This window comes from Polypterus senegalus, chromosome 13 (genome assembly GCF_016835505.1).
Source record: "Polypterus senegalus isolate Bchr_013 chromosome 13, ASM1683550v1, whole genome shotgun sequence".
In the NCBI taxonomy this organism is placed as follows: Eukaryota; Metazoa; Chordata; class Cladistia; order Polypteriformes; family Polypteridae; genus Polypterus; species Polypterus senegalus.
In genome coordinates, this window is record NC_053166.1 from 88,232,008 (window position 1) to 88,254,986 (window position 22,979).

Below are 22,979 nucleotides of genomic sequence, written 5' to 3' on the forward strand. Positions count from 1 at the left end.
GTTGTGGCTTCTCCATACGATTGAGCACCACTTAAGATGGACCAAATCAACTCTGGGGCTACAACAACAGCTGTACTCCTGGACCAAGCTGACAAAAGAGTGTCTTGGTACTTCTGCGGCAGAGATTTAAGGACAGGTGAGTCTGGCCTATATGCACTTTTTTGCGAACTGCCCGGCCTAGATTGGCACATGACACATTTCTAAGAGGGGTTACACCTGCTGAACTGTGGCACCATGTTCACCATAACCAGCTGAGCACATTAGGAGGAAGCTTGGAGTCATGGCACTCTGGTGCAAGAACAGGTTGATAACTGCCCTAATCAGACAACACACGCCATTCTGCTCAAGTATATGCAATGTTGAAGGAGACACCAGAAATATTGTAATTGCCGGAGATGTGGCCACCCAGGCCACGTACACTGGTTTTGCCCCCTCTGTAGGGTCTTGCTGCTAACTGAAGAAGGGGACTGACGAGAAAAAACAGGTTCAGTGTAGGAGGAGCAGCTCCGAACCCCGCAGCAGTTCCTGAGATGAGAGGTACGGACATTACTCCTCTCCAGAAAATAGGGTAGGGATGGTAATGCCAGCTTATAGCCATGCTCCAGGGCCGGACTATAGCACCATTAGTAGACACTGGGGCCTCTGTGTGCATGGTAAACCCTGATACCCTTCCTTCCAACTGCCCAGTCTGAGGAGCAAATGCCCGGCTTGTCAACGATACAGTTAAGTGTGCATTATGAGGAGGCTCACAACAGCCAACCTGTAAGATGAAGGACAGAAGTGGTCTCATCTGGCTTGGGTGGCCAACATTCAGGACCCTTGTATTTTAGGCATGGACTTTTTTTGTGCCGTACCAAGGCTTCACTGGATTTTACTCAGAGAACACTGATAACAGGCAGCTTCTCTCTTTGTCTAGAAGTAAGTAAAACAAATCCACCCTGCACAGTGAAGCTTCACTCATTTCCCAAATGTGATCTGGTGGGGGGTGCTGTAGGCTGGGGCTCTGCCATGAAGAACATGTGGCAAACTTTTCAACATGACATAAGCCTAGACCAGCAACAGCTGCTGCGGCACCTACTGTAGGAGTACGAGTGCCAGTTTGCTACCTCCCCAGCTGACATCAGGCAAACTGATCTGGTCCAGCAAAACATCTAAATTGTCAACACATGGCCCATCAAGCAACAACCACTGTGCATTCCAATAGCATGTTAAGGGGAGGTAGCCGGTCTTATTAAAGGAATGGCCAAAAATCTCCCTGGTGTTCATCAGTAGTGCTTGTGAGAAAGAAGACCAGAGACTGACGCTTCTGTGTCGATTACTAGAAGCTGAACCAGGTGATAATGAAGGACTAATACCCACTCCTGCAGATAGATGAGGCCCTCGATCTAGAAGCAGGATCTAATTGGTTCTTCAGATTGGACTTGCGAAGTGGCTACTGGCAAGCAGAATTGGCCCCTGATGCATGTGGAAAAAAATACCTTTTTAAACTGGGGAAAGATTATGGTATCTAAAGGAAGTCAGAAATTCTGGTATCGTCACAAACCTAACATAGAGTATTACAGAAAAATATTATTTAGCTACAAGAGTAGCCTCTTACACAGAAAGAAAATAGACCCAACAGTGTTTCTAACTGTTATCAGATAGAATAGCGGGTGCAATTCAAAGGGGGTTGGGGGATTCCTTGGAAATTGTTCCAGTTTTGGTTACATGACCAATTACATTAAAAAAATTAAACTACACAAAAATTTTTGTAAAAACTAATAATTAAAAATGATTGCATAAAAATATATTAACAGAAAACATTGTTACTCTGAATAAAGTTTAAAACAAACTACAATAATGCTCAAATAGCAACTGAGCTAAATCCATATTCCAAAGACTTTCATTCTTTGTTGGTAAGCAAGACTGTTAGTCTTACACTTATTTTAGTGAAATCAAAACCCTGAAAAGCCTACATATAGTAAGCTATTTAAATAATGCACTGTAGTAATATGTCATGGTGTCTTTCTTCATTCTTATGATGAACAGGTAATGTACAATAAATACATCCCTACCTTCTCATAGGTATATGCCAGGGGTCCTCAATCACAGTCCTGGAGGGCCGCAGATTTTTGTTTTAACCCGGTTGCTAAATTAGAAAGCAATTCTTGCCAATAATTTAATTTCATGGCTTGTTAGTGCTTTAACTCTGCCATGTCAGGTCATTCTCGTATCCTAGATTTTTTTTCCTTTCTAAGGATATCATCCAAACGATTTGAAGGCTAAAATGGAGGAGTACTTCTCAGTCCTTCACTTTTTTCTCTTCACTTTTCTTCCACGTATTTAAATAAACCCAATTGTGCATGATAAATACACACAGAGGTGTAAATGGTAACCGGCTGAAAGGAGAAATGCTGCTCTCTTTTGACATTTGCAAGTTATTGCTAATTAGCAGCAATTCAAAACTAAGAATATGTCTGTTTAAGATTAAAATAAGCATTAAGGGTTCAAAATCTTAACAAGCGAGACAACTAAAGTGAAGCAAAAGTGTCACTTGAGCAGTAAGTGCTTCTTATTAAGCAACTGAGATGGAGCAAAAAACAGCAGCCACTGCGGCCCTCCAGGACAGTGATTGAGGACCCCTGGTATATGCTAATGTCTTTGATTCATGTAAATGACCATGTGAAATCACTGGAAGTGTGACAACTGCCTTAGATAAATAACAGTGTTAGGACATCGGAACCAGAAAATATAATATAATAATATAACAATATAAATGTATTATAAACATAATTTCTGTCAAGTTAAAAAAAATCTAATTATTAGCTTAAAACATGTTATGCTTATAACATAGATAGACATACCTATTTTTTGGTGAGTTGCTTGAAAAGACAGCCCAATCTTCACTATCTCCCGTTCCTGGCTGAGCAGAGCCTTCCCACACACTTGATCCCAAATCTACTGCTGTCTGATTGGGAGCCACAGATAATGAGGAAAAATCTGCAACCCATCCAGTTTCTAAGAAGAAAAGAAACAATGACCTATTTACATAAATACCTGTTTCAGATAATTACATAGCACAAGGGCACAGTAGTAAGTTCTGCTGCCTTATAAAAACAGAATCCTGGGTCCAAATCCAGTATTCAGGCAAACACTTTGTGTAATCTACGTATCCTTGACATGTCTAATTGGGATTTTCTCCACATCCCAAATGACATGTATGTTAGGTTAATTTTTCAAATCTATGCTGACTGTACAGGAGTGTTGGTGAATCTGTTATAGGGGTCTATAGGGTTGGTTCATTCTTGTGTAGACTTTGGGCTTTTATGACCTTTTCAATTATGCTGGTTGGAGAATGGAATCTAAAATTACTATTGCTTTTCTCCAAATATTAAACTTATTTCTATTATTCTTCATAATATATTGTTAATATGACTCTTAATATAAAAAAAATGCACCAAATGCCAAGGACAAATTCAAAATACAGTACCATTTAAAATAATCTTCTCTAACTATTCTTTCTGGTGTTCACAAATGTAAGCCAGTTTCCAAGTACAACATACATAGATAGCTACATATGATATTTATATAACTAGAGTGAAGAAACTCAATGTTTATTGTAATCTGTAACAAATCTAAAACAATTATTCTTCAATATTACAATTAATTTTAATTTTAGAAAATAAAATATAAATATTTATCTACAAAATAAAAAATATGACAGACTAGGATATGCTGTGCATGATCGCAGTTCTGAATGTTACGGACTGTAGATAAAATGCATTTAAATTCAAAAGGACACTAACAGAGAAAACTTTACCTTCTTTGGTGTTTTCAACATCGTTTTCTTCTGTGTTCAACTGTTGGGATACTTTCTCATTTTCTACCTCTTCCTCACCATCTTCTTCATCGGAATCCCGGCTACCTGTACTCTCAGAGTTTCTGCATGGAAAAAGAAAATTTCTAAATATATATATATATATATATATATATATATATATATATATATATATATATATATATATATATATATATATATATATATATATATAAAAGGCAAAGCCCTCACTCACTCACTACTAATTCTCCAACTTCCCGTGTGGGTGGAAGGCTGAAATTTGGCAGGTTCATTCCTTACAGCTTCTTACAAAAGTTGGGCAGGTTTTATATCGAAATTCTACGTGTAATGGTCATAACTGGAAGCTGTTTTTCTCCATTTACTGTAATGGAGATGAGCTTGAACGGCGTGGGGGCGGAGTTTCGTGTGACATAATCACGCCTCCCACGTAATCACGCAGTACATAGAAAACCAGGAAGACCTCCAAAAGCGCTGAAGAAAACATGCATTATATAATTGAGAAGGCAGCGAAACAATAAGAAGCGCGCGAGTGACATATACAACCATATTCATGAGTTCTGCTACTGAAACAAAGCACGATGTAAACCTGCACTTTAAATTAAGTTCATAGACAGGCTGCCGCTGGCGTTTGTAATTTAGTGCCTGCCCATATAAGGCCGTCCGTCAGCGGCAATCCAATAGCAAACTCCCACTAAATATTCACGGTGAAGGACTGTGTTTATGGAGAGGAAGATGAGATGGTCAGGGTAGTGTTTGACACAAACTCAGCGAAACTGCGAGAGAAAGTTTTAAGTGCCAGGACTAAGGTAACATTAAATACAGCCATGGACATAGCAAAAGATGGCACCAGCACAGCTGGGAACCTTCGATGCATGTACACCGAAGCGCTCACGGAACTGGCGCGAGTGCACAGATAAAAAGCAACAGTTCCAAAGAGCGCTGAACAAAAACCGAATTACACAATTGAAAAGGCAGCAAAAAATATGAAGCGTCTGATACATACAAGCATATTCATAAATCCAGATACTGCGGAAACAAAGCACACGTTGGAAAAAGTCAATGTCCCGCTAAAGGAAGACAGTGTTAAAAAAAAAACCCGTGCATGCAGTGTGTCAGGTCTCAGATAAAGAAGAAGACGAGCTGTTTATTGATGCAGTAAGAAACGAATCGATGAAAGAAACCTGTCATCTTTACAACGATTGACAAACATGGAATGTAACTTGAACACAACACATCCTACAAATACGAACCTGATTAAAAGAAATAATGATAATCAAATCCTTGATGACAGCAACACTCAGTAACACTCACAAAACAAATACTGTATATTGACAGTCATGTTACGTTATTTTTAAAATGTTCCCTTTTCTTTTTCAAGCTTTTTTAACATACTACTTCTCCGCTGCGATACGCGGGTATATATATATCTATACTAATAAAAGGCAAAGCCCTCACTCACTCACTGACTCATCACTAATTCTCCAACTTCCCGTGTGGGTGGAAGGCTGAAATTTGGCAGGTTCATTCCTTACAGCTTCCTTACAAAAGTTGGGCAGGTTTTATATCGAAATTCTACACGTAATGGTCATAACTGGAAGCAGTTTTTCTCCATTTACTGTAATGGAGATGAGCTTCAACGCCGTGGAAGCGGAGTTTCGTGTGACATTATCACGCCTCCCACGTAATCACGCAGTACATAGAAAACCAGGAAGACCTCAAAAAAGCGCTCAAGAAAACATGCATTATATAATTGAGAAGGCAGCGAAACAATAAGAAGCAAGCGAGTGACATATACAACCATATTCATGAGTTCTGCTACTTCGGAAACAAAGCACGATGTAAACCTACACTTTAAATTAAGTTCATAGACAGGCTGACGCTGGCGCTTGTAATTTAGTGCCTGCCCATATAAGGCCGTCCGTCAGCGGCAATCCAATAGCAAACTGCCACGGGTAAATATTCACGGGTGAAGGACTGTGCTTATGGAGAGGAAGATGAGATGGTCAGGGTGGTGTTTGACACAAACTCAGCAAAACTGCAAGAGAAAGTTTTAAGTGCCAGGACTAAGGTAACATTAAATAAAGCTATGGACATAGCACGAGATGGCACCAGCACAGCTGGGAACCTTCGATGCATGTACACCGAGTGGCTCACGTGAACTGACGCAGTGCACAGATAAAAGCAACAGTTCCAAAGAGCGCTGAACAAAACCAATTACACAATTGAAAAGGCAGCAAAAATATGAAGCGCCTGATAAGCATATTCATAAATGCAGCTACTGTGGAAACAAAGCACACGGTGGAAAAAGTCAATGTCCCGCTAAAGGAAGACAGTGTAAAAAACCCGTGCATGCAGTGTGTCAGGTCTCAGATAAAGAAGAAGACGAGCTGTTTATTGATGCAGTAAGAAACGAATCGATGAATGAAACCTGTCATCTTTACAACGATTGACAAACACGGAATGTAACTTGAACACAACACATCCTACAAATACGAACCTGATTGAAAGAAATAATGATAATCAAATCCTTGATGACAGCAACACTCAGTAACACTCACAAAACAAATACTGTATATTGACAGTCATGTTACGCTATTTTTAAAATGTTCCCTTTTCTTTTCTACCTTTTTAACACACTACTTCTCCGCTGCGATACACGGGTATATATATATGTATATATATATATCCCGCTCTACATACTCGAATAATGGATACTTTATTCGCCATCAATGATTGTTTTGGTAAAGCCATACTCAGTGTATTCATTAGATGAACGGTAAAAAAGTAAGAGCGAGGGAGGATGACTCATTGAGGCATGCAGGCTGTAGTGCGCTGTCAACTCTATCTGAATTGCGCGATCACATTTGAAAAATATATCTTTTCAAGTTCTATTTAGTCCATATGTGTCAAACTCAAGGGGCGGGCCACATCCGCCCGGCGTAATTATATCCGCCCGAGATCATTTTATATACTGTATTATTGTTATTAAAGCCGGGTATATGAAGCGCTGGTAACACAATAAACTACAGATCCCATAATGCAGCGCTTCAGCTGCCTTGCCGAACACTTAGCATGTTAATCAAGTCTACCTTATGATGCTGCAAGTTATTGCGGCTAGAGTTATTGCGCACTGAGTTTGCACGGCGCTTTGGTGACTTTGAAGAACAAAAAAAGTCCGTCTACATGCGGCTCGAACCTTGTGGATGTTTGGTAGCACATATCTGTGTGAGAAGCTCTTCTCAGTGATAAAGACTAACAAAACAGCACACAGGAGTCGCCTCACTGATGAGCACCTGCAATCCATCCTGAGAATCTCCACAACACAGAACCTCACACCAAACAGAAACGAACTTGTGGCCAAAAAAAGATGCCAGGCGCCCAGCTCTAAAATGACATATGAGCAAAGACAACTGAATGATTTGATTTGTTATTGCACGTAAGAGCGGAGTCAACGCTTTATCAAACAGCGTATTGCACTGATACTGAAATAGCTGTGTGTGTATATATGTAGATATGTATGTATATGTATATATATGTTTATATATGTGTGTATGTATAGATATGTATATATATATATATATATATATATATATATATATATATATATATATATATATACACACATATATATATATATATACACACACACATATATATATATATATATATACATACATACACATATATATATGACAACAACACTCATCACTCACAACAGTGACAAAACAATTATATTGACAATCATGTTACGTTATTTTCAAAATGTTTCCTTTTCTTTTCATTGCTTCTTTAACACACTACTTCTCCGCCATGAAGGCTGGTATTTTTAGTATATATATATATATATATATATATATATATATATATACAGGTAAAATTCCATTACAACGAAATTTTCATTACAACAAAGTATTTTTATGGTCACGACAGTTTCCCCATATGACACAAGTCTATAGAAATCTTGTTACTACAAAGTTCATTCAGCAGATACTTTCATTGCAACGAAGTGCCCAAAAGACCTTGAAATGCCTGAATTAATCATCCACAGAGCAGTTAGTGCTGTGGCCGCAGCTCAGTTGTGCACAACAATCCCCAAACAGACACATTGTAATTTTTTTTTCTTTCATCGAGCTTTCCTGGTACTGTTTTTTATTTTTTGCCCTTCTTGTTTCCTGCGGTTCTCAGTGATACCTTTTGCTTATTGCTCGTCAACATTTGAAAAACATCCATTGGAATTTAACTCATTGTCACCCTCCTATAGAAACAGCAGGCTTGAAAAAAACGATAACAGTTCATATTAGAAAAAAAACTTCACATTTTTGCTGCTCTTGGTTGGAGCAAAAATAAAAAAGACATTGTCAGTGAATTCGGAATTTCGCCATCTACGCTATCAATTTTCTTAAAAGACCGAGCAAAAAAAGGAAAAAAAAATCTCGGGGTGCAAACGTATGTGAACTGCTGCATTTCAAGACGTTGAAAAAGCAGTTTTTATGTGCTTTAGCACAAACCAATGAAATGCTCAACAGATGCAATATGGTATTTCAAATTTAGTTTTAAATCTGGGATTAATTTTCTCATTACTAGCACATTAGTGAAGAATAAATAATAATAATAAGATAATAAGGCACATTTAATTTCTGTAAAAATCCAGGTTTTCATTCTAATAAAATTTAAGAACAATTTTTAAAATCAAGAAACACTATTTATTTCAAAAAAATGTGTCTGTCACAATTTATCGATTCCCTGAATCTAATACTAGGTTCCAACATCCTATTACATGGATAAGAGCACAAAAAACCCTTTCATATTTAACAAAACTAGAAAACACATTAGGAAGGGTTCAGAACTTTTCAATTACATTTTTTATAAATCTTAATGGTCTTAAGTTTAGGCTTAAGGACTACTCACTTCAAAGGTAACCAATGTCTTTCAATCACACCGAAGACCAAATTTAGATTTTGATTATTTGTTTCTTTAGTTGATTTTCAGGTGTAATTAAAGTTATTTTCATGCATGGTGTTAGTCTTTTAACAATGTCACAGTTTTAGGGCATTTTTTTTTAAAACCCAAGAACATTCTAATATATGGTCGATTTGTGATTACGTTAATGTTAACCATGGCTTCAAGGACAGATAGCACAGCTGACTTAGAATAGTAATTATCCTTTTCTATATTTCACATAGTTTTTTTGATGCAGCCCTATTATACCAATGGCATTAGGAAAAATAATTTGTTTATTTTCTGGTTGTAGGTAAAAACATTTGTCTGGCAAACCATTCAAAGGGTCTGTCACATTCCACTGGTGAACAGGAGACCTGGTGACCCTAAACATTATCAGACAGTACCATTCTTCACTTTTGTCCTTTGGATCCTATTTTGCACCTTTCAGATTCTTTTTTTTTGTGTCCCATTTGTGGTAAGTTTACCACAAGTTCTGGTGTTTCTGAATATCTTAAATTACTGTATGTTACCAATTACCTTAGGACTACATTTATTTTGAAAGAACAGGAAATAGAACGATTTATTCAAACATTTGTATTGAAATAAGTGTGCCAGAATGAAAAGTTTTTGCTGTGCACAAAATATAGCCAAATACACAAGTTGTTTATTATAAATGACTTTTTGCCAAGCACAGAGCATAACTAGTTTTAATTTTGGATCTATAAAATAAATACTCAGGAAAGGACATATAAAGTGTATAATGCAGTACATCACACAAATTTACATTATCTTAACAATATTTTAATAGCTCCATTACTTGCAAAGCTCATTTGCAAGATGGCATACAGAGATTTCAGTTTGCTGTATACAGAGTTGTGCATAGTGGATACACTCGCAAAAAAAACAATATGCACTGTTTAAGAAGCAGGTACCAGCTATACTAACAAAGCAGCTAGCTCATCAATTGCACCTAGGCACATGTACATAAAAAGTTCTATGTGATGGAGAAGATGAAGGACGAGAGTAAGTAAAAGTAAATCTAGCAAAATAGACACTTAAGAAGCTTTATAATCGCTGGGCCCCCTCTTACAGCACCTACTACAGTCATGGCCGAAATTATCGGCACCCCTGGAATTTTCCCAGAAAAGGCATCATTTCTCCCAGAAAATTGTTGCAATTACAAATGTTTTGGTATACACGTTTATTTCCTTCATGTGCATTGGAACAACACAAAAAACACAGGAAAAAAGCCAAATCTGATATCATTTCTCACAAAACTCAAAAACCGGGCTGGACAAAATTATTGGCTCCCTCAACTTAATATTTGGTTGCACTCCCCTTGGAAAAAATAACTGAAATCAAGCGCTTCCTATAACCATCAACAAGCTTGTTACACCTCTCAACTGGAATTTCCAACCACTCTTCTTTTGCAAACTGCTCAACGTCTCTCAGATTTGAAGGGCGTCTTCTCCCAACTGCAATTTTGAGATCTTTCCATAAGTGTTCAATCAGATGTATATCCGGACTCATTGCTGGCCACTTCAGAACTCTCCAGCGCTTTGTCTTCATCCATTTCTGGGTGCTTTTAGAGGTATGTTTGGGGTCATTGTCCTGCTGAAACACCCATGACCTCTGATGCAGACCCAGCTTTCTGACACTGGGCCCAACATTATGCCCCAATATCTTTTTGTAGTCTTTAGATTTCATGATGCCTTGCACACAGTCAAGGGATCCAGTGCCAGAGGCAGCCGAACATCCTCAAAACATCTTAGAACCTCCACCATGTTTGACTGTAGGTACTGTGTTCTTTTCATCGTAGGCCTGATTCCGTTTTCTGTAAACAGTAGAATGATGAGCTTAACCAAAAAGCTCTAACTTGGTCTCATCTGTCCACAAGACGTTCGCCCAGAAGGATTTTGGCTTCCTCAAGTACATTTTGGCAAACTCCAGTCTGGCTTTTTTATGTTTCTGTGTCAGCAGTGGGGTCCTCCTGGCTCTCCTGCCATAGCGTTTCATTTCGTTCAGATGTCGACGAATAGTTCGAGCTGACACTCTTGCACTCTAAATCTGCAGAACAGCTTGAATATGTTTTGAAGTTGATTGGGGCTGTTTATTCACCATTCAGACAATCCTTCATTGCAGTCTTTTATCAATTTTTCTCTTCCATCCCCGTCCAGGGAGATTAGCTACAGTGCCATGTGTTGTGAACGTCTTGATTATGTTGGGCACAGTGGACAAAGGAACATGAAGATCCTGGAGATGGACTTGTAGCTTTAAGATTGTTGATATTTTCCCACAATTGTTGTTCTCAAGTCCTCAGACAATTCTCTGCTCTTCTTTATGTTCTCCATTTAGTGTGGCACACTCAGACACACAACAGAAAAGTTGAGTCAACTTTTCTCCATTTTAACTGGCTTCAGGTGTGATCGCTATATTGCCAGCACCTATTTCTTGTCACAGGTGAGTTCAAACGGGCATCATTTGCTTGAAATAAAACAATTTACCCACAATTTTGAAAAGGTGCCAATAATTTTGTCCAGCCCATTTTTGGAGATCTGTGTGACATGATGTCAGATTTGGCTTTTTTTTCTCTGTTTTTTTGTGTTGTTCCAATGCCCATAAAGGAAATAAACATGTGTATACCAAAACATTTGTAACTGCAACAATTTTCTGGGAGAAATGGTGCATTTCCTGGGAAAATTCCAGGGGTGCCGATAATTTTGGTCATGACTGTATGCTACACTACAGGTAAGGTGATCTGCATGGTCTATTAAATAAAATGAGTTTATGTAGTTTAGTATATTCTTCACCATGGTGCAATAAATTGCTAGCAAGATGCATGCTGATTTGTTAATCAAGGGGAAAAAAAATTCAGTGTACATGTGACAATGTTACTACTACAGGTACTACCACTACTGCCATCACCACCACCTAGATGTAAATGGTGGTAGATGTCAAGAAAACTATGGGTTTCTTTTCTTAGGATAGAAAAGATCATGGAGGGTGAAAGAAGATCATTTGAAAGAAAGTAACGAACCAGTTAAAACACAGATTTAAGGCTGATAAAGTATTGCTTTATCTTCATAAACCAGACTGCCTCCCAATACTCACCTATAGCTGCTGGGGACTGTCCCAGAGGAGAACCGAAGCTCCTTCTCTTGCCAGACATCTTCCTCGTCTGAATTGTCACCTTCCTCATCATTAAACTGTTGAATTCGTTCTTTGCAGCACAGGTCAAAAAGATTTGAATTTGGCTAAAGAAAGAAAATTAAAAAAAGAAGGCTTTTCACTATGAATAAAACAATGTACCACTATGTCAAAACACTGTTGTAAACTGCTTTGTAATAGAACTATACTTAAATGTACTTTCATGTAATTTCTAGATGATGCATATTAAACATATGAAAATGTAATGTTTAGGGAAAAGACACATTTTTTTCTTGATTAATCCCTCAGCTCGACAGTATAAAATTACAAATTTAAAAATTCAGACATAACTAGGCTGCACATTTCTGACTTTAATTTAAGGGTACACTGCCAGTCAAAAGTTTTATAACAGCTCAGATTTTCTTCATATTTAATCACCTGAAATGCAATAAATGACCTAAGATAGTGAAAAGGTAAGTGGTAAACTCCCAGAGGTTTGTATTTAAAATTTAGACTATCAAAACCTAAAAACAAATTGAAATATCAGGATATTACAAATGGGCCTTCTTCAGGGAACAAATATGAGGTTACAACCTACAGATTTTATGCAGCAATTAAGGTAAATTAAGCCTTGCAAGCAGAAGCAAACAATCTGCACAGGCATCATCAACTTCTGTTGATTACTTAAAAACCCTCTCTCTCTCTCTGTATTATAGCAGAGTTGGAAAAGTCTGTGTTACTACACCCTCTGAAGTACTACTTGGACAGTATTCTAGTGATAAGACAAGAAAATGGCAATTAACACATGAAATGAGAGAGAGCATTATTACCCTTAGAAGTGTAGGTCATTCATTGAGAGAAATTGCAAAATAAAGAAAAAAAAACTCCAAAGTGTCAGTGAGTACAGTATCCTACATGATCCAAAGGCAATTTGAAACCGGAAGAAACTCTGATTGGGTCTGTCAGATCTCTTCCTAAGTCACAACCAAATCGGAAGACAAGTTTCTGAGGGTCACCAGCTTGCGTGATAGGCACTTCACAGCACCACAGAATCAAGCACAGCTTAACAGTGGCCAAAAACGCAAGTCTCAATTTAAACTGTGAAGGGGAGACTGTGTTGCAGGTTTGATAGGGCGATAGGCACTAAGAAAGCCATTTCTTAAAGGACAAAATAAGGCCTTAAAATACTGACTGTGGACTAATGAAGAGTTGAAAAAGTCTCAAAACTATTTGCTTCAACTTCCATGGTATAATATACTCTAACTGCTGCTGAATATCTGAAGGTTGTAACCTATTTATTAGTTGTTCCTTGAAGAATGCCCCATTTGTAAAATAATGATATCTGCTTTTTTCAACTTTTGCTAACCAAAACTTTAAATTTAAACATCTGCCAGTTACCTACTTACTTTTTCACCATTTCAGGATATTGCATTTCAATGGATTAAATTTGAAGAAAAACTAGAAAAGCTGAGGTGTTCTAAAACTTTTCACTGGAAGTGTATTTGCATACGTTTCGGTCACATCATGTCGGAATTAAAAAGAATGTATACACGGTTTCTATGTTTCAGGCCACCATAATGTTTGCGGCACAGCAATGGCAGGTATATTAAAGCAGTCATATTTAGTACAGTACTTTGCTGCATATCCCTTGCAATGACTGCAAGACGTATGTGATTCACAGACATCACCAGGTGTGGATTATCTTGTCTAGTGATACTCTGCGAAGCCTCTAATGCTTGTTTTGGAGGCTTGTCCCCTTAAGTTCAACTGCACATTCTTTCTTTTTAAGGATATTCCAGACAGTTTATTTAGGTAATTCTGAAGTTTTACTGATGTGTCTAATGCAGGTGTCTCAGACATTTTTTTCCCTGAGAGCTACTTTTACAAAATGAAAATGGCCGAGAGCTACTCATGTTTTCTAACGTTTATTCTCATAGATTATTTCAACCCAAACAAAAACTGAATACGCCTGTTTTGCCTGAAGTTTTACAAAATGTTGGTGTTCACAACTCACATTTTGTATTAAAACATCACAAAAAAAACTTTGTTCACCTGCAAGTGCATTTTGAATGTCTGTATGCATTTTGTAGTATATCTTACGCCACTGAATTAAAACATGAATGCTGTCAAAACAAAACAATGCAATTCCAAATACAATACACAGATATTACTTATTCATTTGTCATTTTGTTAAATGTCACTGTTTCACTTCACAAGAGTATTCACATGTCTAGTTGCATGTGTGATGTGTTTTTTAGTTAGTCAAATTACTGGCACTGCATGGAGTCAACAAGAGAGATGTATGGTGGAGTGTAGCCACTTAGGTTCACTCTTATGGAGTCATTTAAATGTTCATCTGTCAGTCTTGTTCCAAACTTTGATTTCACGACATTCATATCAGAACAGGCAGACTCAGAGGTATGTAGACCCAAACAAAGTAGAGATTTACAGAGCTGCATGGTGAAGATACTTATTATTATCTGGCTCTACTAAGCTCCAGAAATGCTGAGAATGCTGTTTGAACTTTAACTGCACATTATTTTTAAGGTTTTATAATATATATTATATAAAATCCAATATCTCTCTGTCTGTATGTATGTTTGTCTGCTTTTCATGAGAGAACTACTTGACGGATTAAATGGGGATTTTTTTCTATATTTTTTTTTGTTTGCTTGAAAATTCTGGTTGATTTTGTGACTTCTCTCATCACGCTAAGAATCAGAGTTTGCTTGCAGTACCGATTTATTTGTGTGAATCCAAGAAACACGCAGCGGGCCGAGGGGAGGGGCCTTCCTCGCTCATTCATTAGCTTTGGGGCGTGTTCCTTAACTCCGCTTAGCTAGCGAACGAGGGAGCAATTTAATTCAACTTTCTTTGATATTTAAAATAAAGTGTTACTTAGGTCTTGATGAGTTTGAGTTCACATTTAACACTAGAATTACCAGAGCCTACAAAAAAACTCGTAAATCCGTCCCACCTTAAATCGCTTCTTAAAACCGTTCTCACCTCTCCGCCAGCCTCCTTTGTCCTGTAAATGTGCTGATAAAAACAAACTGCAAGCAGCTGGCTATTCTTTCCCTACCGACTCAGAATGTGCACGAACTTCTCGGAGCTCATGGCTCGATTATCTGGGAGTGAAGTGGAGTTTTAGAGTGGAAATAATAGATTGTTATTTGGAACACACGCATTTCATGTGTGTTCCGTTTCTACAGTAATCTGTGTAAACACAATGTTAAAACAGAAACTTTTTCATATTTTAGTAATAAATGTCACAAAATGTAGACATAAACTATAAAATGTGTGAAGCCTGACAGCCAAAGAGCAAATACACTTTCATAGAAGGTTAAAGACTTTTACAACAGTTTCTGTGGCGTACTGGTTAGATTTCGTCACTTAAAGCACAGCAGACTTGATGTACCTCAAGAGATCCGAGTTCGAAACCCCCGCCGGGGAGAAAATTTATTTATTTTTAACCTTCGCCGTTCTGCCTGCCTGAACTCCCTGCCTATCTATATAGTAATAACAGTAATTTTATTATTATATAGGAGCTTCCTTGTCTGCCTATCATATAGTGCTTTTCCTTCCTACCTATCTATATATCAATCCCCTTAGCTGTTTTTTATATATCTATTATACAGTGCCTTCCCTGTTTATTTATATCTCTAGTGCCTTCTCTGCCTGTCTGTCAGATTGCATATAGCGCTGAACTCACTGCTCTGTACTATTCTGTCCTCTGCATGTCCTGGAGTACAAAAGAAACACCAACATACAGTAACATGTGCGAACTGGCAAGATCGGGGAAAAAACACGTGGTCACTGATTACAAACCGCAAGATGAATGAAAGAGACAATATATGTAAAAACATCATCGCACTAATGCAATAATATTTGAAAACGAACAGCGTCAGATCGGGTTTGAATATGCGCCGATCTGACGCTGTTCGTTTTCAAATAATATTTCATGTACTGTGTGTTGAAACTGCTGCACTGAATAAGCTAACTTCTTCTGTAACAGCGTCAGCGTGTATTCAAACCCGAGAGCCACTGTAAATGCATGATAATTGTAAAGGTTATACTCGAATGTTATTTATATAGGGAAGAAAGTACAGTGTCAGGTGCTCATTCAGTGTAATAGGAACCATAGCACAGAGAGATGTGTACACTGCAACAAGTACACATGTCGTGAATGTAGGAAGGGTGTGTGGGAATTGTTAATATTTGAATGTGATGATTTTATATAGCACGGATCGGAAATCAGCAGTTCATAGCATTGCACCACGCAAGCTGTCGTATCAACCGCGTAATTTGCTTTATTTTTTCTTCACTTATAGTCTAGAATAAAAGTGCACTTGTTTTGTTATACTTGTACACGAACATATGTTCCTGTGTTTGAGCGACACGGGCATGCTCAAAAAATAGACGTATAATGCTACGAAAAGTGCACGCAAGCACTTTAGTTCGCAAGCATTGGTACGAAAATGCAGTCACAAGTACGCTTTATGTGAAAACAGCATTCTCAGATTTGGGGTAGGGAAGGATCCTGAACACGACTGAGAGAATGAAAAGTGAAAAAAAAAAAACCTAACCTTTACAAGTATCATAAATTACATTGGCTGTTACACACTGGAATCAAATGCATGTTTTTATTCTAAAATAGTAAGAATAAGAGCAGTTTACTTCTCAAAAGTGAATCATGTGGGATCGAATTCATGATCTTCTAAAAACTAGTCAGTAACTGATACCATTACGCTACCATGGCAGCTGTAGTAAGTATGTGTCAATGTGGCATGCTAAGGCGGCTTTTTTCTGCACTTATATTTTTGAATAAAAGCATGCTTGTTCTGTTATATTTGTACCTTTTGTGAAAGTTTTTGATATTTGGACTTCAGGCTTCATATATTATATAGTTTATGCTTACATTTTGTCATTTACTACTACAATATTAAAAAACATTTCTGTTTTAAAAATGTGTTTACACAGATTACTGTAGAAACGGAACACACGTGAAATGCGTGTATTCCAAATAATGATCTATTATTTCCACTGTAAAACTCTACTTCAATCCCAGATAATCAATCAAGGCATGAGCTGGGAGAAGTCTGTGCACGTTCTAAGTCGTTGGGGGGATAGAATAGCCGGCTACTTGCAGCTTTTCTATTATCAGCACATTTAGATTAACAAAAGACGCTGGCGGAGAGGTGAGAACGGTTTAAAGAAGCGATTTAAGGTGGGACGGACCTACGAGTTATTTCGTAGGCTCTGGTAATTCTAGTGTTAAAAGACAGATTATAATTCAGATTGTGGATAATGATTTTGTGCTAAAAGGATCATGATATGATTTTTTTGGAAAGATCGCTCACCCCTAATTTGACTAATCAAGTTTTCAAATTTATGTAGGATTCATTAACCCTTTGGTAAGCTACTTGGAAAGGGGTTACAAGCTACTGGTAGCTTGAGAGCGACGTGTTACAGACCACTGATCTAATGGTTTTATTCTTGTATTTCCAGACTCATAGCGGCTTCTTTAGATTTTGTTGGCACGGCTTTTGTACTCGTATTGAACAATGGCAACTACAGGCTCTAAAGGTAGACTGTAAATACAAATAAGCCCAGGCATTTTATGGCTGCAGTAATGAAGCAATGGAACACACCTGAATAATAACAAACACCTGTGAAGCTAAGTGTCCCAAACATTATGGTGCCCTGAAAATAGGGGACCATGTAGAAAAAGTGTACTTTCTACATGAGGTGACTGAATGTAAACAAATATATATATATATATATATATATATATATATACACACACATATATATATATACATACATACATATATATACATACATATACACATACACACATATCTATACATATATATATACACATATATACATATATATCTATACATATATATATACATATATATATATATAGACATATACACATATATACATATATATATACTAATAAAAGGCAAAGCCCTCACTCACTCACTCACTCACTCACTCACTCACTCACTCACTCACTAATTCTCCAACTTCCCGTGTGGGTGGAAGGCTGAAATTTGGCAGGTTCATTCCTTACAGCTTCCTTACAAAAGTTGGGCAGGTTTTATATCGAAATTCTACGCGTAATGGTCATAACTGGAAGCTGTTTTTCTCCATTTACTGTAATGGAGATGAGCTTGAACGCCGTGGGGCAGAGTTTCGTGTGACATCATCACGCCTTCACGCGGTACATAGAAAACCAGGAAGACCTCCAAAAAGCGCTGAAGAAAACATGCATTATATAATTGAGAAGGCAGCTGAAACAATAAGAAGCGAGCGAAAGTGACATATACAACCATATTTATGAGTTCTGCTACTTCGGAAACAAAGCACGATGTAAACCTACACTTTAAATTAAGTTCATAGACAGGCTGCCGCTGGCGTTTGTAATTTAGTGCCTGCCCATATAAGGCCGTCCGTCAGCGGCAATCCAATAGCAAACTCCCACTAAATATTCATGGGTTAAGGACTGTGCTTATGCAGAGGAAGATGAGATGGTCAGGGTGGTGTTTGGTACAAACTCAGAGAAACTGAGTGAGAAAGTTTTAAGTGCCAGGACTAAGGTAACATTAAATACAGCCATGGACATAGCACGAGATGGCACCAGCACAGCTGGGAAACTTCGATGCATGTACACCGAGCGCTCACGGAACTGACGCAGTGCACAGATAAAAAGCAACAGTTCCAAAGAGCTGAAAAAAACCGAATTACACAATTGAAAAGGCAGCAAAAAATATGAAGCGTCTTATACATACAAGCATATTCATAAATCCAGCTACTGCGGAAACAAAGCACACGGTGGAAAAAGTTAATGTCCCGCTAAAGGAAGACAGTGTAAAAAAAAAACCCGTGCATGCAGTGTGTCACGGCTCAGATAAAGAAGAACACGAGCTGTTTATTGATGTAGTAAGAAACGAATCGATGAATGAAACCTGTCATCTTTACAACGATTGACAAACACGGAATGTAACTGGAACACAACACATCCTACAAATACGAACCTGATTGAAAGAAATAATGATAATCAAATCCTTGATGACAGCAAAACTCAGTAACACTCACAAAACAAATACTGTATATTGACAGTCATGTTACGTTATTTTTAAAATGTTCCCTTTTCTTTTCTAGCTTTTAACACACTACTTCTCCGCTGCGATACACGGGTATATATATATGTATATATATATTCCGATCTACATACTCGAATAATGGATACTTTATTCGCCATCAATGATTGTTTTGGTAAAGCCATACTCAGTGTATTCATTAGATGAACGGTAAAAAGTAAGAGCGAGGGGAGGATGACTTATTGAGGCATGCAGGCTGTAGTAAAGCGCGTCAACTCTATCTGAATTGCGCAATCACATTTAAAAAAATATATATTTTCAACTTTTAGTATTTAGTCCATATGTGTCAATGTGTTACAACGATTATATATACACTAGCAAAATACCCGTGCTTCGCAGCGGAGAAGTAGTGTGTTAAAGAAGCAATGAAAAAGAAAAGCAAACATTTTGGAAATAACGTAACAGGATTGTCAATGTAATTGTTCTGTCACTGTTATGAGTGTCGCTGTGATATATATATATATATATATATATATATATATATATATATATATATATATATATATATATATATATATATATAGCAAAATACCAGCTTCGCAGTGATGTCATGTGTTAAAGAAGTTATGAAAAGAAAAGGAAACATTTTAAAAATAATGTAACATGATTGTCAAAGTAATTGTTTTGTGTATTTGGTGGCAGCGCACAAAGTTGTTTTCGTAGCTGCATCAGAAAATGTACCACTGACGCCTGACACGCCTCCTTTTTACTGTTTTCTCACAGCTTGGATTGCTGCTGTCATATATATATATATACACACACACACACATACATACATACATATATATATACACATATCTTCATATCTACATATCTATATACATATCTACACACACAAATTATATATATGTATGTATGTATGTATATGTATATATATATATATATATATATATATATATATAATCTAGATAGTGTGTGTGTGTATATATATATATATATATATATATATATATATATATATATATATATATATATATATACATACATACATACATATATATATATATATATATATATATATATATATATATATATACACATACATATACTTGTGTGTATGTTTGTATGTGTCTATATGTGTGTGTATAGCTTTGGTCACTGAGTGCAAGGGAAAAATAATGAAATATAGTCTATAAGTTATTAAACAGTAAAACATTAACAGGTACATTGAGCACTACTGGAGTGGTTATGGGTAAACTACATTTTAAAGACTGTGTAACAAAACAGGTAAGTAACTAACAGCAGCTAAAATGTATATGGATCATCTCTCGGTAGTAGATCCCTTTTGAAAGGCGCTACACGACGGCTGTGGTATAGAAATTACATTTTCTATGTGAACGCTCAAATTTGTGCCTCTGGTAATGTGCCTTACCGCAATTAAAGAAAATTATTTTTGTGTCCTCTGCCGTGTTAAGAGAGAAAGGCTTTGGTTTGGGATAAAAGGAAAAAAGGTGTAAAGAAAGGAAAGTTGCCTTTTTCTTTTATATAGTATAGAGAGATGTGTTCGCTGACGTTATGATCGCCTTTTGGGACAGTCGCGTGGGTCTTGTGTAGACTGGTGAGACGCCCCGCCATTAATCGGCTGTGATGGCACTGTGAGTCCTCCACTCGTATGCGTGTGTTCATAATCCGAGCTGAGGACCTGATAATCGTATCGTGCAAAAGAAAGTGTGAATCGCCTTAATATTATTTTGCCGTGGTGTAGAAAAGGGCTCCCGTGTTTGCACTTGTCTGGGCTATAGCTCAGGGGGGATGAAAAAAATTAAAAGTGCTCACTTTGACTTAAGGCAGAAGCGCAGTCAGCGTCTCAAAGGCCGGCACAGCTATGCACGCGCTGGCTGCTCGACTTTGCTGGGCAGGAGACCCTTTTGTACACACGCTCATGATATCAAAAGTCTCAGCTCTTTGGAGGTAATTCATATATTATATATATAGCAAAATACCAGCTACGCAGCGGAGAAGTAGTGTGTTAAAGAAGTAATGAAAAGAAAAGGAAACATTTTAATAATAACGTAACATGATTGACATTGTCATGAGTGTTGCTATCATATATATTCCTGCCTAAATAAGTCACCCTCGCGCTCTTACTTTTTACCGCTCATTTAATCATGGCTAGTGGCGGAAAAATTATAAAATGGAAGGAGGATGGCTTTACCAAAACAATTATTGATGGCGAATCGATTATTCATAAAGCTTGAATTGGTGATCTGTTTTTCTGTGTTAACCTCATATTTTTCATACTTCTTCTCAAACTAAGGTGGTGCGAGGGTAAAATGAATCGGGATGCGCTTGATCAATGTAATCGGTGTACCAGGAAATCATGCATTGACAAAAGCTCCCTTTGCTTGTAATGCAAAGTGTGATTAAATGCATTATTTTTCAACGCCTTATGGAGCACATGCATCGAAGCTTCTCAGCTGTGCTTGTGCTAAGAAAAGGAAAGATTTTAAAAATAGCGTAACACGCTTGTCAATGTGACCTTTTGTAAGTAGTGCCTGGAGGATTCAGTGTGTTGAAACTCTAGAGACAGCGTGTGTATTAACTTGAGGTAAATGGGAGGGAGATGATGACGTGACTCCCCACCCGCCTTTAACTGTCAATCCCCACAAACACAGTCTCGGAATTTGCATAAGCACACCCCTTCACCTACAATTTTAACTTAGTTACAAAGTGATCAAAACTCTCGTTTATATCCTCGCCCTCTCATTAAACTTGTATCCCCATTACCTGTGGGCATGTGAAACGCCAGCGTAGCCTGTCTATGAACTTAATTTAAAGTTTAGGTTTACACCTTGCTTTCTTCCGAGGTAGCAGCACTCATGAATATGGTAGTATATGCCACTCGCCGCTTCTTATTGTTTCGCTGCCTTCTCAATTATATAATGCATGTTTTCTTAAGCGCTTTTGTAGGTCTTCCTGGTTTTCTACGCACTGCTGACAGTCAGTTCACGGATTACGTGGGAGGCGTGATGATGTCACACTAAACTCCGCCCCTACGCCTTTGCAGCTCTACTCCATTACAGTTAATGGAGAAAAATACCTTCCAGTTATGACCATTAGGCGTAGAATTTCGAAATGAAACCTGTCCAACTTTTGTAAGTAAGCTGTAAGGAATGAGCCTGCCAAATTTCAGCCTTCTACCTACACGGAAGTTGGAGAATTAGTGATGAGTGAGTGAGTGAGTGAGGGCTTTGCCTTTTATTAGTATAGATAGATATATAGATATATATATATATATATATATATATATCTATCTATATATTATATATATAGATATATATATATATATTTACACACAAACACAAACATATATATATACATATCTATACATATACACACACACAATATACATACATATATATATATATAAACATATATATACATATACATACATATCTACATATATACACACACAGCTATTTCGTATCAGTGCAATACGCTGCTTGTTAAAACGGATAACTCCCACTCTTATGTGCAAGTCTGCGTGGATATTATGAACTATCGTATTTGTTCAAGTTCTATTTAAATTTTAAATAGAAGGAATTTTTATTTAGTCGACAGAAATATCTTTGGTAGGAATGGTAAAAACAGACAGGAATATTATTCGTGAATAAATCAACTCAAACCTTAAATAACTTATAATATTTTGCTCTCCATAAAAATATATCCTGTCTAAATTATACAAGTTAGAAATAAAGTAAACGTTAAAAGAACAAACATTCAAATTTCTTTGCTCTTATGTAATTTTATATAAAAAATAATCTTAGATTTTAAATATCCCAAAAGATTTTGCTCTCCATAAAAATATATCCTGTCAAAATTATACAAATTCAAATATGAACATGCTGCATAACAAAACCTGGAAATATAAATAAAATGTG

General features: G+C 37.1%; 1 protein-coding gene across 1 annotated transcript in view; it reads right to left on the minus strand.

The window, feature by feature from the left end:
• The window catches only part of LOC120543429 (serine/threonine-protein phosphatase 6 regulatory subunit 1-like), a 156,353-nt gene that overhangs the window by 19,524 nt on the left and 113,850 nt on the right, over positions 1-22,979 (minus strand). The window contains exons 17-19 of the mRNA XM_039776556.1: positions 11,891-12,033; positions 3,800-3,921; positions 2,844-2,997 (exon numbers count right to left, since the gene is read on the minus strand). Coding sequence (XP_039632490.1) covers positions 2,844-2,997; positions 3,800-3,921; positions 11,891-12,033 — 419 coding nt within the window. The remainder of the gene's footprint in view (positions 1-2,843; positions 2,998-3,799; positions 3,922-11,890; positions 12,034-22,979) is intronic.